The sequence below is a fragment of the Agelaius tricolor genome, unplaced genomic scaffold, assembly GCF_023055355.1.
Source record: "Agelaius tricolor isolate 1412-34295 unplaced genomic scaffold, bAgeTri1.0.p SCAF_146, whole genome shotgun sequence".
Classification (NCBI taxonomy): domain Eukaryota; kingdom Metazoa; phylum Chordata; class Aves; order Passeriformes; family Icteridae; genus Agelaius; species Agelaius tricolor.
Window position 1 is genome coordinate 67,975 of NW_027269406.1, and position 17,057 is coordinate 85,031.

At 64.1% G+C, this 17,057-nt stretch overlaps 2 protein-coding genes across 2 annotated transcripts; both read right to left on the bottom strand.

Moving 5' to 3' along the window:
* Window positions 1-7: 7 nt before the first annotated feature.
* On the bottom strand, window positions 8-11,398 carry LOC139586846 (spliceosome RNA helicase DDX39B-like; the record flags this gene model as incomplete). Its single annotated transcript, XM_071420503.1, has 7 exons — window positions 11,241-11,398; window positions 8,083-8,314; window positions 6,681-6,808; window positions 5,503-5,595; window positions 3,128-3,311; window positions 1,579-1,697; window positions 8-634 (listed from the first exon to the last, which is right to left on the bottom strand). Coding segments are annotated over exons 2-7 (1,362 nt in total), but the record flags the coding sequence as incomplete, so codon positions are not given.
* A 247-nt stretch (window positions 11,399-11,645) lies between these two features.
* NEU1 (neuraminidase 1) lies at window positions 11,646-16,488 on the bottom strand (the record flags this gene model as incomplete). Its single annotated transcript, XM_071420522.1, is given in 6 exon segments — window positions 11,646-11,905; window positions 12,941-13,166; window positions 14,044-14,106; window positions 14,108-14,227; window positions 14,993-15,258; window positions 16,272-16,488. Coding segments are annotated over 6 exon segments (1,113 nt in total), but the record flags the coding sequence as incomplete, so codon positions are not given.
* Window positions 16,489-17,057: the final 569 nt, after the last annotated feature.

Genomic DNA, 17,057 nt, shown 5'->3' on the forward strand with positions numbered 1-17,057 from the left:
TGGGATTTTGGAGCAGATTTTGGGGCGATTTTGAGGTGAATTTTGGGGTGGATTTTGGGGTGGATTTCGGGGGCTCCCCTGGGATTTTGAGGTGAATTTTGGAGCAGATTTTGAGGTGGATTTTGGGGTGAATTTCGCGGCAGATTTCAGGGGCTCCCCTGGGATTTGGAGCAGATTTTGAGGTGGATTTCAGGGCAGATTTCGGGGGCTCCCCTGGGATTTTGGGGTGGATTTTGGGGCGGATTTTGGGGTGCTCCCCTGGGATTTTGGGGTGGATTTTGGAGCAGATTTTGGGGTGAATTTTGGGGCCTCCCCTGGAATTTTGGGGGCACATCCAGGGGCAGATTTCAGGGGCTCCCCTGGGATTTTGGGGACACATCCAGGGGCAGATTTCGGGGGCTCCCCTGGGATTTCGGGGCAGATTTCGGGGCGGATTTCGGGGGCTCCCCTGGGATTTTGGGGTGAATTTCGGGGCAGGTTTCGGGGTGCTGCCCCCCCAGACCTGGTTGAACTCCAGCACGTCCAGGAGGTCGAAGAGTTTCCTGTTCTTCTCGTTGTCCTTGAGTTTGACGTAGTACTGCTGCAGCCCGTGCAGCGTCAGCTTCGTCTCGTCGTCCACGAAGATCTCCATGGGCTGGGGGGGGGAAAGGTGCTGAGACCCCGCCCGGGCACCCCAAAAAACATCCTCGGGCACCCCAAAACCTCCCTGGGCACCCCAAAACCTCCCCGGGCACCCCAAAAACCTCCCTGGGCACCCCAAAAACCCCCTGGGCACCCCAAAACCTCCCTGAGCTCACCTGGGCACCCCAAAAACCTCCCTGAGCTCACCTGGGCACCCCCTGAGCTCACCTGGGCACCCCAAACCCCACCCTGGGCACCCCAAAACCTCCCTGGGCACCCCAAAATTCCATCTGAGCACCCCCTGAGCTTGCCTGGGCACCCCAAATCCTGCCTGGGCACGGGAATTGATGAGGGGGGCGGGGTCCCCATTTTTGGGGGGGGCGGGGCTCCCATTTTTTGGGGGGTGGGGCTTTTCCCGGGGGGGGTCTTTGTTCCACGGGAGCAGAGGAGGAGGAGGAGAAGGAGGAAGGGCAGAGGGGGATGGGGGCAGGGGGCGGGGCTGAGGGGGCAGGGGGCGGGGCAGAGGGAGCAGGGGGTGGGGCTGAGGGAGCAGAGGCGGGGCTGAGGGAGCAGGGGGCGGGGCTGAGGGAGCAGGGGGCGGGGCTGAGGGTGCAGGGGCGGGGCTGGGGAGCAGGGGCGGGGCGGAGGGAGGAGGGGGCGGGGCGGAGGGAGCAGGGGGCGGGGCTGGGGAGCAGGGGCGGGGCGGAGGGAGGAGGGGGCGGGGTGGAGGGAGCAGGGGCGGGGCTGAGGGAGCAGGGGCGGGGCGGAGGGAGCAGGGGCGGGGCTGGGGAGCAGGGGCAGGGCGGAGGGAGCGGGGCGGGGCTGAGGGAGGAGAGGGCGGGGCTGGGGAGCAGGGGGCGGGGCGGAGGGAGCAGGGGCGGGGCTGGGGAGCAGGGGGCGGGGCTGAGGGAGCAGGGGCGGGGCTGAGGGAGCAGGGGGCGGGGCTATGCTAATTACATCTTGCATGAACTTGCGGCAGACGGGGCGGATCTCCTTGCTGAGCGTGGCGCTGAACATCATCACCTGCTTCTCGTGCGGCGTCATGCGGAAAATCTCCTGCACGTCCCGGCGCATGTCTGGGGAGAGAGGGGGGAAACAGTGGGGGTTAGGGGGGAAAATTGGGGGAATGGGAGGGTTTGGGGTGAAATTGGGAGGGTTTGGGGTGAAATTGGGGGGAATTGGGGGGAAATGGGGGAAATTGGGGGAATGGGGGGGAAATGGGGGGAATGGAGGGAACAACGGGGGTCAGGGGGGAATTGGGGGAAAAATGGGGGGAAACAATGGGGTCAGGGGGGGATTGGAGGCAATTGGGGGAAAATGGGGGGAAATGGGGGGGAAAATGGGGGGAATGGGGGGGAATGGGGAGGGTTTGGGGGGAACAACGGGGGTCAGGGGGGAATGGGGGGAATTGGGGGAAAAATGGGGGAAACAATGGGGTCAGGGGGGGAATGGGGGGAATTGGGGGAAAAATGGGGGAAACAACGGGGGTCAGGGGGGAAACTGGGGGAAATGGGGAGGGTTTGGGGGGAACAACGGGGGTCAGGGGGGAAATTGGGGAAAAACGGGGGAAAATGGGGGGGAAATTGGGGGTCAGGGGGGAATTGGGGGAAATGGGGGGGAATTGGGGGGAATTGGGAGGGAAATGGGAGGGTTTGGGGGAAATTGTGGGAAAACGGGGGTCAGGGGGGAATTAGGGAGAAAAACGGGGGGTCTGGGGGGGTTTGGGGGGAAAAATGGGGGGTCAAGGGGGTTTGGGGGAAATTGGGAGGGTTTGGGGGGGAATTGGGGGATCAGGGGGGGTTTGGGGGGAAAATGGGGGGCCTGGGGGGGGATCTGGGGTGAAAATGGGGGGGAAAATGGGGTCGAAAGGGAATTTGGGGATCTGGGGTGAAAATGGGGTCGAAAATGGGGGTCTCAGGGGAATTTTGGGGGGTCAGGGGGGCAATAATGGGGTCTTAGGGGAATTTTGGGGGTAACCTGGGGGTCTCAGGGGAATTTTGGGGGTAACCCGGGGGTCTCAGGGGAATTTTGGGGTCTCAGGGGAATTGTGGGGGTAACCCGGGGGTCTCAGGGGATTTTGGGGGGTAACCCGGGGGTCTCAGGGGAATTTTGGGGGTAACCCGGGGGTCTCAGGGGATTTTAGGGTCTCAGGGGAGTTTTGGGGGTAACCCGGGGGTCTCAGGGGAATTTTGGGGGTAACCCGGGGGTCTCAGGGGAATGTGGGGGTAACCCGGGGGTCTCAGGGAATTTTGGGGGTAACCCGGGGGTCTCAGAGAATTTTGGGGGTAACCCGGGGGTCTCAGGGAATTTTGGGGGTAACCCGGGGGTCTCAGGGGAATTTGGGGGTAACCCGGGGTCTCAGGGGAATTTTGGGGGTAACCCGGGGGTCTCAGGGAATTTTGGGGGTAACCCAGGGGTCTCAGGGAATTTTGGGGTAACCCGGGGGTCTCAGGGGAATTTTGGGGGTACCCCGGGGGTCTCCCCAGCCCCAGGGACCCCCGCCCACCGAGCTGCTCGAGCATCTTGTCGCACTCGTCCAGGATGAAGTGCTTGATGTGCTTGAGGTTGAGGCTCTTGTTGCGCGCCAGGGCCAGGATCCGGCCCGGCGTCCCCACCACGATGTGGGGACAGTTCTTCTTCAGCACCTCCTCGTCCTTCTTGATGGACAGGCCCCCGAAAAATACCGCCACCTGTAACCCAAAATCTGTGAGGGGCAGGGCCCAGAAACCAGCAAAATCTGTGCCAGAAATGTCCCAAAAAACAGCAAAATCTGTGCCTGAAATATCCCAAAAACCAGCAAAATCTGTGCCTGAAATATCCCAAAAACCAGCAAAATCTGTGCCAGAAATATCCCAAAAACCAGCAAAATCTGTGCCAGAAATATCCCAAAAATCTGTGATGGACAAGCCCCCGAAAAACACGGCCACCTGTAACCCAAAACCTGTGAGGGACTGACCCCAAAAACTTGCAAAATCTGTGAGGGACAGACCCCAAAAAACACAGCCAAAATCGCCCAAAAACCAGCAAAATCTGAACCGAAAATAACACAAAAACCAGCAAAATCTGTGATGGACAGACCCCCGAAAACACCGCCACCTATAACCAGCAAAATCTGTGAGGGACAGACCCCAAAAACCAACACAATCTGTGCCTAAAATATCCCAAAAACCAGCAAAATCTGTGAGGGACAGGGCCCAAAAACCAGCAAAATCTGTGCCTGAAATATCCCAAAAACCAGCAAAATCTGTGCCTGAAATATCCCAAAAACCAGCAAAATCTGTGCCTGAAATATCCCAAAAACCAGCAAAATCTGTGCCTAAAATATCCCAAAAACCAGCAAAATCTGTGCCTGAAATATCCCAAAAACCAGCAAAATCTGTGCCTGAAATATCCCAAAAACCAGCAAAATCTGTGAGGGACAGACCCCCAAAACCAGCAAAATCTGTGCCTAAAATATCCCAAAAGTCTGTGAGGGACAGACCCCAAAAACCAGCAAAATCTGTGCCTGAAATATCCCAAAAACCAGCAAAATCTGTGCCTGAAATATCCCAAAAACCAGCAAAATCTGTGCCTGAAATATCCCAAAAACCAGCAAAATCTGTGAGGGACAGACCCCAAAACCAGCAAAATCTGTGCCAGAAATGTCCCAAAAATCTGTGATGGACAGACCCCCGAAAAACACCGCCACCTAAAGCAGGGGGACCCCAAAAATGTGGGTGAGGGAGAGACCCCAAAACACAGCGAAAATCGCCCCAAAAACCAGCAAAATCTGAACCGAAAATAACACAAAAACCAGCAAAATCTGTGAGGGACAGGGCCCCGAAAACCAGCAAAATCTGTGCCAGAAATATCCCAAAAAACAGCAAAATCTGTGCCTAAAATATCCCAAAAACCTGTGAGGGACAGACCCCCGAAAACACCGCCAAAATCGCCCAAAAACTAGCAAAATCTGTGAGGGAGAGACCCCAAAACCAGCAAAATCTGTGCCAGATACCCCAAAAATCTGTGAGGGACAGACCCCCCAAAAACACCAACACCTGCACCAAGGACACCCCAAAAATCCGAGAGAGCCCCCAAAAGCACCAACGCCTGTGTCAGGGACACCCCAAAATCTGTGAGGGACAGACCCCCAAAAGCACCAACGCCTGTGTCAGGGACACCCCAAAATCTGTGAGGGACAGACCCCCAAAAGCACCAACGCCTGTGTCAGGGACACCCCAAAATCTGTGAGGAGCAGCCCCAGCAGAGGCAGCAGCGATGGCGCGCACCCCAAAACTGCCGGTGACGCCTTAGAGCCCCCCAGAGCCCTCAGGACCCCCAAAAGGGCCTCAGGACCCCCAAAAATCCCCTCAGGACCCCCAGAAGGCCCTCAGGACCCACAAAAAGCCCTCAGGACCCCCAAAAAGCCCTCAGGACCCCCCAAAATCCCTTCAGGACCCCCCCAAATCCCCTCAGGAGCCCCCCAAAAGGCCCTCAGGACCCCCACAAATCCCTTCAGGATGCCCCAAAAGGCCCTCAGGACCCCCCCAAATCCCCTCAGGACCCCAAAAAGCCCTCAGGACCCACAAAAGGCCCTCAGGACCCACAAAAAGGCCCTCAGGACCCACAAAAAGCCCTTCAGGACCCTTCCCAAATCCCCTCAGGACCCCCAAAAATCCCCTCAGGACCCTCCCCAAATCCCCTCAGGACCCTCCCCCAAAAGGCCTCAGGACCCCCCCAGATCCTTCAGGAGCCCCAAAAATCCCCTCAGGACCCCCAGAAGGCCCTCAGGACCCGCAAAAAGGCCCTCAGGACCCCTCCAAATCCCCTCAGGACCCCCCAGATCCCCTCAGGACCCCCCAAAAGCCCCCCAAAAGGCCCCCAGGACGCCCCCAGCCCCACCTTGACGCTGGGCATGTACTTGGAGAAGCGCTCGTACTCCTTGCTGATCTGGAAGGCGAGCTCGCGGGTGTGGCACATCACCAGCACCGACACCTGGGGGGACATGGGAGACCCCTCCTCAATTCCTGGGACCCCTCCCCATTGCTGAGACCCCTCCTCAATTCCTGAGACCCCTCCTCATTGCCTGAGACCCCTCCTCATTGCCGAGACCCCTCCTCAATCCCCGAGACCCCTCCCCAGTCCCTGAGACCAATCCAGACCCCTCGCGGGTGTGGCACATCACCAGCACCGACACCTGGGGGGACACAGGGATGGGAGACCCCTCCTCGATTCCTGGGACCCCTCCTCATTGCCTGAGACCCCTCCTCATTGCCGAGACCCCTCCTCAATTCCTGAGACCCCTCCTCAATTCCTGAGACCCCTCCTCAGTTCCTGGGACCCCTCCTCATTCGTGAGACCCCTCCCTAACCCCTGAGACCCCTCCTCAATCCCTGAGACCAATCCAGACCCCTCGCGGGTGTGGCACATCACCAGCACCGACACCTGAGGGGACATACATGGGAGACCCCTCCTCACTTCCTGGGACCCCTCCTCATTCCTGAGACCCCTCCTCAATGCCTGAGACCCCTCCTCAATTCCGAGACCCCTCCCCAGTCCCTGAGACCCCTCCCCATTCCTGGGACCCTTCCCCAGTGCCCCCTCGCGGGTGTGGCACATCACCAGCACCGACACCTGGGGACGTGGATGGGAGACCCCTCCTCATTCCTGAGACCCCTCCCCATTGCTGAGACCCCTCCTCATTTCCTGAGACCCCTCCCCAACCCCTGAGACCCCTCCTCATTGCCGAGACCCCTCCCCAATGCCTGAGACCCCTCCTCACTTCCTTGGGTCAGCCTTGGGTCTCACTTCCTGAGACCCCTCCTCATTTCCTGAGACCCCTCCCCAATCCCTGAGACCCCTCCTCATTTCCTGGGACCCCTCCTCAACCCCTGAGACCCCTCCCCAATGCCCCCAGCCCCCTCCCCAGCCCGTACCTGGCCCGTGACGGGCTCCAGCTGCTGCAGCGTGGCCAGCACAAACACGGCCGTGCAGCCCCCTCCCCAATAACCCTGCAGCCCCCTCCCCAATGACCCCAGCCCCCTCCCCAATACCCTGCAGACCCCTCCCCAGCCCCATACCTGGCCCGTGACGGGCTCCAGCTGCTGCAGCGTGGCCAGCACAAACACGGCCGTCTTGCCCATGCCCGACTTGGCCTGGCACAGCACGTCCATGCCCAGGATGGCCTGGGGGATGCACTCGTGCTGGACTGGGGGGCAAAATGAGGGGAGGGGGGGGTCAGGGCCTGGGAGGGGCACGGAGACCCCTGGGAGGGGATCAGAGACCCCTGGGAGGGGATCAGAGATCCCCAGAGATCCCTGGGTGGGGCATGGAGACCCCTGGGATGGTCCCAGAATGCCCTGGGATGGTTCCAGAGCCCCCAAATCCCCTCAGGATGGTTCCAAATCCCCCCAAATCCCCCCAGGATGGTCCCAATCCCCCCAAACTCCCCAGGCCCCACCTTCGGAGGGGTGCTCGAAGCCGCAGTCGACGATGGCGCGCAGCAGCTCGGGTTTGAGCAGCCATAATCACCCCAGGATGATCCCAAACCCCCCAGGACGATCCCAAACCCCTCAGGATGATCCCAAATCCCCTCAGGATGGTGTCAGACCCCCCCAGACCCTCTCAGGCCCCACCTTCAGAGGGGTGCTCAAAGCCGCAGTCGACGATGGCGTGCAGCAGCTCGGGTTTGAGCAGCCCCAAATCACCCCAGGATGATCCCAAACCCCCCAAATCCCCTCAGAATGATCCCAAACCCCCTCAGGACGATCCCAAATCCCCCCAGGACGATCCCAAACCCCTCAGGACGGTCCCAATCCCCCCAAACCCCCCGGGTCCCACCTTCGGAGGGGTGCTCGAAGCCGCAGTCGACGATGGCGTGCAGCAGCTCGGGTTTGAGCAGCCCCAAACCCCCCAGGATGATCCCAAAGCCCCCAAATCCCCTCAGGATGATCCCAAACCCCCTCAGGACGATCCCAAATTCCCCCAGGACGATCCCAAACCCCTCAGGACGGTCCCAATCCCCCCAAATCCCCCCAGGCCCCACCTTCGGAGGGGTGCTCGAAGCCGCAGTCGACGATGGCGTGCAGCAGCTCGGGTTTGAGCGATCCCAAATCCCCCAGGATGATCCCAAATCCCCTCAGGACGGTCCCAAACCCCCAAATCCCCCAGGATGATCCCAAACCCCTCAGGACGCTCCCAAACCCCTCAGGATGATCCCAAACCCCCCAGGATGATCCCAAACCCCTCGGGATGATCCCAAATCCCCTCAGGATGCTCCCAAACCCCCCAAATCCCCCCAAGCCCCACCTTCGGAGGGGTGCTCGAAGCTGCAGTCGACGATGGCGCGCAGCAGCTCGGGTTTGAGCAGCCCCAAACCCCCCAAATCCCCTCAGGATGATCCCAAATCCCCTCAGGATGATCCCAAACCCCCCAAATCCCCTCGGGACGCTCCCAAACCCCCCCAAGCCCCCCGGGCCCCACCTTCGGAGGGGTGCTCGAAGCCGCAGTCGACGATGGCGCGCAGCAGCTCGGGTTTGAGCAGGAAGTCGCGGAAGCCCGAGCTGTGGATGGACACGTAGGAGCCCTTCACGTCCTTCTTGGGCGCCGCCTCAGCCCCGTCGGGCCCCGCCGCGTTCTCCACCTCGTCATCCTCGTAGTCCAGCAGCTCGTTGTCCACGTCGTTCTCCGCCATGGCGGCCACCGGCGGCTGCTCCTGCGGGGATGGCGGCACCGGGGATGGGGATGGGGGCATGGGGCTACCGATATCAGCCTTGGGGCTACCAACATCATCCATGGGGCCAGTGACCATCCATGGGGCTACCAACATGGTCCTTGGGGCTACCAGCATGGGCATTGGGGCTACTGACCATCCATGGGGCTGGTGATGGGGCATGGGGCTACCAACATCACCCATGGGGCTAGCGACATCATCCATGGGGCTACCAACATGGGCAATGGGGCTACCGACAGGGGCATGGGGCTACCAATATCAGCCTTGGGGCTACCAACCATCCATGGGGGCTACTGACCATCCATGGGGCTACCAATGTGGGCAATGGGGCTACCGACATCACCCATGGGGCTACCAATATCAGCCTTGGGGCTACCAACCATCCATGGGGGCTACTGACCATCCATGGGGCTGGGGACAGGGCACAGGGCTACCAACATGGGCAATGGGGCTACTGACCATCCATGGGGCTACCAATGTGGGCAATGGGGCTACCGACATCACCCATGGGGCTACCAATATCAGCCTTGGGGCTACCAACCATCCATGGGGCTACTGACCATCCATGGGGCTACCAACAGGGGCAATGGGGCTACTGACAGGGGCAATGGGGCTACCAATATCAGCCTTGGGGCTACTGACCATCCATGGGGGCTACTGACCATCCATGGGGCTACCAATGTGGGCATGGGGCTACCGACAGGGGCAATGGGGCTACCGACATCACCCATGGGGCTACCAACATCAGCCTTGGGGCTACCAATATCAACCTTGGGGCTACCAATATCAGCCTTGGGGCTACCAACCATCCATGGGGCTACTGACCATCCATGGGGCTACCGACAGGGGCAATGGGGCTACCAGCACAGGCAATGGGGCTACCAACATGGGCAATGGGGCTACCGACAGGGGCAATGGGGCTACTGACCATCCATGGGGGCTACTGACTATCCATGGGGGCTACTGACTATCCATGGGGCTGGGGACGGGGCATGGGGCTACCAACATCAGCCTTGGGGCTACCAACATCAGCCATGGGGCTACTGACAGGGGCAATGGGGCTACCAACGCGGGCAATGGGGCTACTGACAGGGGCATTGGGGCTAGTGACCATCCATGGGGCTGGGGACGGGGCATGGGGCTACTGACAGGGGCAATGGGGCTACTGACCATCCATGGGGCTGGGGACCATGGCCTTGGGGCTACTGACATCAGCCTTGGGGCTACCAACATGGGCAATGAGACTACTGACCATCCATGGGGCTACCGACATCATCCATGGGGCTACTGACAGGGGCAATGGGGCTACCAACATGGGCATTGGGGCTACTGACCATCCATGGGGGCTACTGACCATCCATGGGGCTACTGACCATGGCCTTGGGGCTACTGACCATCCATGGGGGTACTAACGCGGGCACTGGGGCTACCGACATCGCCCTTGGGGCTACCGACATCACCCATAGGGCTACTGACCGTCCATGGGGCTACTGACAGGGGCTCTGGGGCTACTGACCATCCATGGGGCTACTGACACAAGACTTGGGGCTAGTGACCATCTATGGGGCTACCAATATCACCCATGGGGCTACTGACCATCCATGGGGCTACCGACATGGGCCTTGGGGCTACCAACATGGGCCTTGGGGCAACCGACATGAGCATTGGGGCTACCGACCATCCATGGGGCTACCAACATCAGCCATGGGGCTACCGACCATCCATGGGGCTACCAACATGGGCCTTGGGGCTACCGACATGAACATTGGGGCTACTGACCATCCATGGGGCTACCAACATGGGCCTTGGGGCTACCAACATGGGCCTTGGGGCTACCGACATGAGCATTAGGGCTACTGACCATCCATGGCACTGCTGCTCACCAGTGGGGCTACCGACATCAGCCTGGGGCTACCAACATCGCCCATGGGCTACTGACACGGGCACTGGGGCTACCAGCATCACCCATGGGGCTACTGACCACCCATAGCACTGCTGGTCACCACTGGGGCTACTGACATCACCCCTGGGCCAGTAACATCAGCCCTGGGGCTACCAACATCACCCCTGGGCTACCAACATCACCCCTGGGCTACTGACACCGGCCTTGGGGCTACCAACACCAGCCTTGGGGCTACCGACCACCCCCGGCGCTGCTGCTCACCGCTGGGGCTACTGACATTGGCCTTGGGGCTACCAATGTGTGTCCTGGGGCTACTGACCACTGCTGGGGCTACTGACCACGCGTGGGACCACCGACATCACCCCCGGGACCACCGACATCATCCCTGGGACCACCGACATCACCCCCGGGGCACCGACATCACCCCGGGGCCACCGACACCACCCCGGGACCACCGACATCAACCCCGGGGCACCGACATCACCCCTGGGGCCACCGAGCATCCCTGGGACCACCGAGCAGCCCCGGGACCACCGACCCCGACCCCAGCAGGACCCGCGCGCACGAGGGGACCCCAGGACCCCCAACCCTCCCGGAGAGCGGGGCCGGGGCCAGCCCCGAGCGGCCACCGGCGGCCCGGGACCCTCAGATCCCCCCCGAAAATGGGTCCGGGGCGGTTCAGCACCGAGCGATCCCCGGAGCACCGGGACCACCGAAGGAATCAGCGGAGCCCCGCCGAGCCCCGCGCCCCGTTCCCCGTGAGGGTCCCCCGAGGTTCCCCCGCCGCCATTCCCGCCGCTTTCCCCCCGGCCGCCCCCCGGCGCCGCCATCTTGGAGCGCACAACGGCGGCGGCCCCGGCGCGGCCCCTGAGGGGCGGCGGCGGCCCCGGGGCGCTGAAGGGAGCGCGGGGGGCTCGGGGCGGGCGGGAGGGCGCGGGGGCAGCGGGCGATGGGCGGCGGGGGCGGCGATGGCGGCGGATGCGGCTCCGGCCGGGCCCGACTCACCCCGAACGCTGCGACCGCCGCGACCGAGAGGGCGGGGCTGAGCGTCACTTCCGGTCCGGCCCCGCGCGCGCTCAGGGGGCCTCGCCCCTCGCCGGGAGCGGGGCTGCCCGCGGCGATCGCCTGAGCGCCCGGCTCGACCCTGCCGCCGCTCCCGCCGCCGCTCCCGGGGCTCTCGAAGCCTCCCGCGCCGCCCTCGCCGCCTCTCGCACCGCCCGCCTTGCCCCGCACCGGCCCCGCCGGCCGCGCGCCTCCGCTCAGGCACCGCTGTGGACAGCCCCGCTGCAGGGTCCTCAGGGAGGCCGCGCGCCGAGCGAAAGCCCCTGTGGAAGCCCCGCCCCCCGCGTCGCTATGGCGACGGTTCCCGCCATCGCCCGGCCACGCCCCCCAGAGATGACGCAGCGCGGCTCTGAACCAATCCCTTTATTGCGCGCGCGAGGGGCGGGGTCAGAGGTCTCCCGACAGGCTGATGGTGGCCAATGAGACGGTCTCGGTGGAGAGGCTCCGCCCCTTCTCGTAGATGAGGTACACCAAGGGGGCGGGGCCTTCTTCTTCGGGGGGCGGGGCCGCCAGCGTCGAGTACCCGCTGGGCCCCTCCCACACGCGCAGGCCCTGCCCCCACCACGTGGTGCCGTTGTCGAAGCTCCAGCGCAGCGTCAGGTTCACGCCTGGGGGCGGGACCGGCCGGGGACACGCCCACACTCAGACCACGCCCCTCCACACACAAGCCGCGCCCCCTGCCGCTTCCTTCACCCCCCCCAAAGCGGAACCTGGGGACCCTCCCAGAGCTGGGACAGCCCCTGACCCCAAAGTCCCCCCAAATCTGACCCCGTGTCCCCCCCATGTGCCCCCCATGTGCCCCTCGGTGTCCCCTGCCTGGTGTCCCCAATGTCCCCAATCCCCCCAATGCCCTGAAATGTCCCCAAATGTCCCCAATGCCTCCAAGGTCCCCAATGTCCCCAATCCCCCCAAATGTCCCCAATCCCCCCCAAATGCCCCCAATGTCCCCAATCCCCCCATTGTCCCCGCAATGTCCCCAAATGTCCCCAATGCCTCCAAGGTCCCCAGTGTCCCCAGTCCCCGCAATGTCCTCAATGTCCCCAAATGTCCCCAATCCCCCCAAATGTCCCAAATGTCCCCAATGTCCCCCCAATATCCCCAGTGTCCCCAAATGTTCCCCAATGTCCCCACTGTCCCTGATATCCCCATTTCCCAATTGCCCCCAATGTCCCCCAATGTCCCCGCAATGTCCCCGCTATCCCTGTTTCCCCATTGCCCCCAATCCCCCCAATGTCCCCCACTGTCCCCAGTGTCCCCAATGTCCCCCCAATGTCCCCCACTGTCCCCGTTTCCCCAATCCCCCCAATCCCGCCAATGTCCCCAATGTCCCCAATGTCCCCCAATGTCCCCCAATGTCCCCAATCCCCCCAATCCCCCCGCAATGTCCCCACTGTCCCCGTTTCCCCAAGCCCCCCAATGTCCCCAATCCCCCCAATCCCCCCGCAATGTCCCCACTGTCCCCGTTTCCCCAATCCCCCCAATGTCCCCTATCCCCCCAATGTCCCCCAATGTCCCCCACTGTCCCCGCTTCCCCAATCCCCCCAATGTCCCCAATCCCCCCAATGTCCCCCAATGTCCCCAATGTCCCCAATCCCCCCAATGCCCCCGCAATGTCCCCGCAATGTCCCCGTTGCCCTGCTCACGCTCGGTCTCGTGCGCGGGGTTGCTGAACAGCACCAGCCGGTGCTGGGGCAGCGCCAGGGCCCCGGCAGCCACGGCCGGGTCCGGCAGCTGCGGCTCCAGGGCGACGCTGGCGGGGGACAGGGACTCGCCCCCGTCCCAGCTGCGGGCCCGCATGCGGCACCGGCACCGGTACCAGCCCTGGTTGCGGATGCTGACGGCGATGGAGCCGTCGGGCAGCTCGTAGGGCTGGGGGGGACATTGGGGGGTGCACGTGGGACCCCCACCCATCCATGGCTGGGGGAGGAACGGGGAGGGGGCGGCACCGGGGAGATCCAAAATTTCCTGGTCCCAAAATCCCCCGGCCCCAAAATCTCCCGACCCCAAAATCCCCCAGGCCCAAAAATCCCCCAGGGCAGGAATGAGGAGGGGGCGGTACCAGAGAGATCCAAAATCTCCTGGTCCCAAAATCCCCTGGCCCCAAAATCTCCCGACCCCAAAATCCCCCAGCCCCAAAATCCCCCAGGGCAGGAACGGGGAGGGGGCGGCACCGGGGAGATCCAAAATTTCCTGGTCCCAGAATCCCCCGGCCCCAAAATCTCCCGACCCCAAAATCCCCTAGGCCCAAAAATCCCCCAGGGCAGGAATGAGAAGGGGCCAGCACCAGGGAGACCCAAAATTTCCTGGTCCTAAAATCCCCTGGCCCCAAAATCCCTCAGCCCCAAACCCACCCAGGTCCCAGGGAGCCCCAAAATCTCCTGGTCCCAAAATCCCCCAGCCCCAAAATCCCCCAGGGCAGGAATGAGGAGGGGGCGGCACCAGGGAGCCCCAAAATCCCCCAACCCAAACCCCACCTGACCCCAAACCCACCCCAGCCCCAGGGAGCCCCAAAATCCCTTGGACCCAAACTCACAGGAGCCCCAAACCCCCACTGGGATAGGAAATGGGGAGGGGGCAGCCCCAAAATCCCCCCAACCACGAACCCACCATCCCCAAAACCCCAAATCCCCCCAGCCCCAAATCCCCAGCCCCAAAATCCCCAAACCCCCCAGCCCCAAACCCCTCCAGGGAGCCCCAAACGCCCCCAAGGAGCCCCAAACGCCCCCAGAAGCGCCCCCAGCCCCACCTGGCACTCGTCGGGGGTGAAGTCGTGGGGGCGCCGGGGGGCCCCGAAGGGGATGGCGGGCAGGACCCCCCCCCCGGTGCCAGCTGCGCCCCCCATCGTCGCTGAGCAGCAGCGAGACCCCGTCCCGCTCCAGGGTGCCGTGCCCACAGAACACCAGGCGGCCTGGGAACGGAGCCAGCTGCTTCTGGGGGGGGAAATGGGGGTGAGAGACCCCCCAAAAACACCCAGAGACCCCCCCCAAAAACACCCAGAGACACCCAGAGACCCCCAGGGCATCCCTGAGACCCCCCCAAAAACACCCAGAGACACCCAGGGCATCCCTGAGACCCCCTCAAGACCCCCGAAATACCCCCTCAGACCCCCTCTAGACTCCTGCAGACCCCCTCAACCCCTCCAGATTGCTTCAGCACCCCCGAAATAGCACCCAGACCCCCCAAATTCCCCTCAGACGCCTCCAGATCCCTCCCAAAACTCCCAAATTCCCTTCCTGATCCTCCCAGATACCCCCCAGACCCCTTCAAGACCCCCCCCAAATACCCCCCAGACCCACAGATCCCCCCAGACCCCTTCAAGACGCCCCCCAAACACCCCTCAAATAGCCCCCAAAGCCCCCCAGGACCCCCCAGACCCCTTCAAGACCCCCCCCAAATACCCCCCAGACCCCCCCCAAACGACCCTCAGGACCACCCAGACCCCTTCAAGACCCCCCCAAATGCTCCCCAGACCCCTTCAAGACGCCCCCCAAATACCCCCCAGACCCCCAGATCCCCCCTAAACACCCCCAAATGCCCCCCAGGACCACCCAGACCCCTTCAAGACCCCCCAAATGCCCCCCAAATGCCCCCCAGGACCCCCCAAACTCCCCCAGACCCCTTCAAGACCCCCCCAAATACCCCCCAGATCCCCCCCAAACCTCCCCAAACCCCCCCAGACCCCCCCCATCTCTCACCTGGATGCCCGAGCCGGGCCCGGGGGCGAACACCTCCCCCCCCACAACGTCCGAGAGGTTCTGGGGGGGTCCCCAGGAGCGCCCCCCGTCGGGGGAGCGCAGCAGGAGCGTGCTGGGGGGGCCGCAGGCCTGGGGGGGGTGGGCGCAGCGGGCGAAGAGCAGCAGCACCTCCTGCCCCCCCCCGGGCGCCAGCAGCGCCCCCAGGCTCAGCCCGTCCCCCCCCCAGCCGTCATCGGCCACCACCTGCGTGGGACCCCAGGTGGCACCTGTGGGGAGGGGGGGGACAGGTGAGAGACCCCCCCAGGGACCCCCAACCCTCCCCATATCCCCCCATCGGCCACCACCTGCGTGGGACCCCAGGTGGCACCTGTGGGGAGGGGGGGGACAGGTGAGAGACCCCCCCCCTCAGGGCACCCCAGGGACCCCCAGAGACCCCCAGAGCAACCCAGAGACCCCCAAGCCCTCCCCATATCCCCCCATCGGCCACCACCTGCGTGGGACCCCAGGTGGCACCTGTGGGGGGGGGGGACAGGTGAGAGACCCCCCCCCAGGGCACCCCAGGGACCCCCTCAGGGACCCCCAAGAGCTCCCAGAGACCCCCAGAGCAACCCAGGGACCCACTCAGGGACCCCCGAGAGCTCCTCAGGAACCCCCCCAGAGACCCCCAGGGACCCCCGAGAGCTCCCCAGGGATCCCCCAGAGACCCTCAGGACCCCCGAGAGCTCCCCAGGGACCCCCTCAGGGACCCCAAGAGCTCCTCAGAAACCCCCCAGAGACCCCCAGGGACCCCCCAGAGCCCCTCAGGACCCCCGAGAGCTCCCCAGGGACCCCCTCAGGGACACTTGGGACACCCAGGGGCCCCCCAGAGACCCCCAGAGCTCCCCAGGAACCCCCTCAGGGACCCCAAGAGCTCCTCAGGAACCCCCCAGAGACCCCCAGGGACCCCCCAGAGCCCCTCAGGAACCCTGAGAGCTCCCCAGGTACCCCCAGAGCACCCCAGGAACCCCCTCAGGGACCCCGAGAGCTCCCCAGGGACCCTCAGGGACCCCTCCCGACCCCCCCATCCCCTCCCCAACCTCTCCTAGAACCCCCCCATCCCTTCCAGCCCCTCTCCGACCCCTCCCCATCCCCTCCTGTCCCCTCCCTGACCCCTCCCATCGCCCCCAACCCCTCTCAGAGCCCCCCCAAAAATCCCCCCCCATCCCTCCCAGCCCCTCCCTGACCCCTCCCAGGGCCCCCCAAGCCCTCCCAGCCCCTCGCCCCCCGGTTCCTCCCGCACCTCTGTCGGGGGAGCGGCGGCACGCGATGATTTTGGCCCCCACGTCGGCGGCCGAGCGCTTGCGGCCCTCGGCGCAGGCCAGCAGGGCCCCCCCGGCGGGCGCGGCCAGCAGCGGCACCCGGAACGTGTGGACCCCGCCCCGGAACGGCGGCGACAACGGCGGGGCCCCCCCGGGAAAAGGGGGGGGCCGGGACCCCCGGGGGCTGCGCCCCCCCGCTCACCCACAGCACCTGCTCCCGCACAACGCGGGGGCGCACCTGGAGAAACGGGGGGGAAATGGGGGAAAATGGGGGTCAGGGAGGGTGGGGAGGGGTCCTGGGGAGGCTGGGGAGGGGTCCTGGGGGTCCTGAGGGGGACATTGGGGGGCACTGATGAGGGATGGGGGGCTCCGGGGGGCTCCTTGGGGCTCTCAGGGGCGTCTCTGAGGGTGCCGGGGGTCTCTGAGGGGTCCTTGGAGGGGTCTCTGGGGGTCTCTGAGGGGTTTTTAGGGGTCCCCGGGGGTCTCTGAGGGTTCTTTAGGGGTCCTCGGGTGTCTCTGAGGGTCCCTGAGGGTCCCTGGGGGGTCCCGGGGGTCTCTGAGGGGTCCTTGGAGGGGTCTCTGGGCAGAGTCTCTGGGGATCTCTGAGGGGTTTTTAGGGGTCTCGGGGGTCTCTGAGGGTCCTTGTGGGGTCTCTGAAGGCCCCGGGGCTCTCAGGGTCTCCCCGGGGTTTCCCCGGTCCCGCCCCCATCCCGGGGCTGGGGGCGGGGCGCTCTAACGGAAGCCCCGCGCGGTTCCCGGGGGGTTTT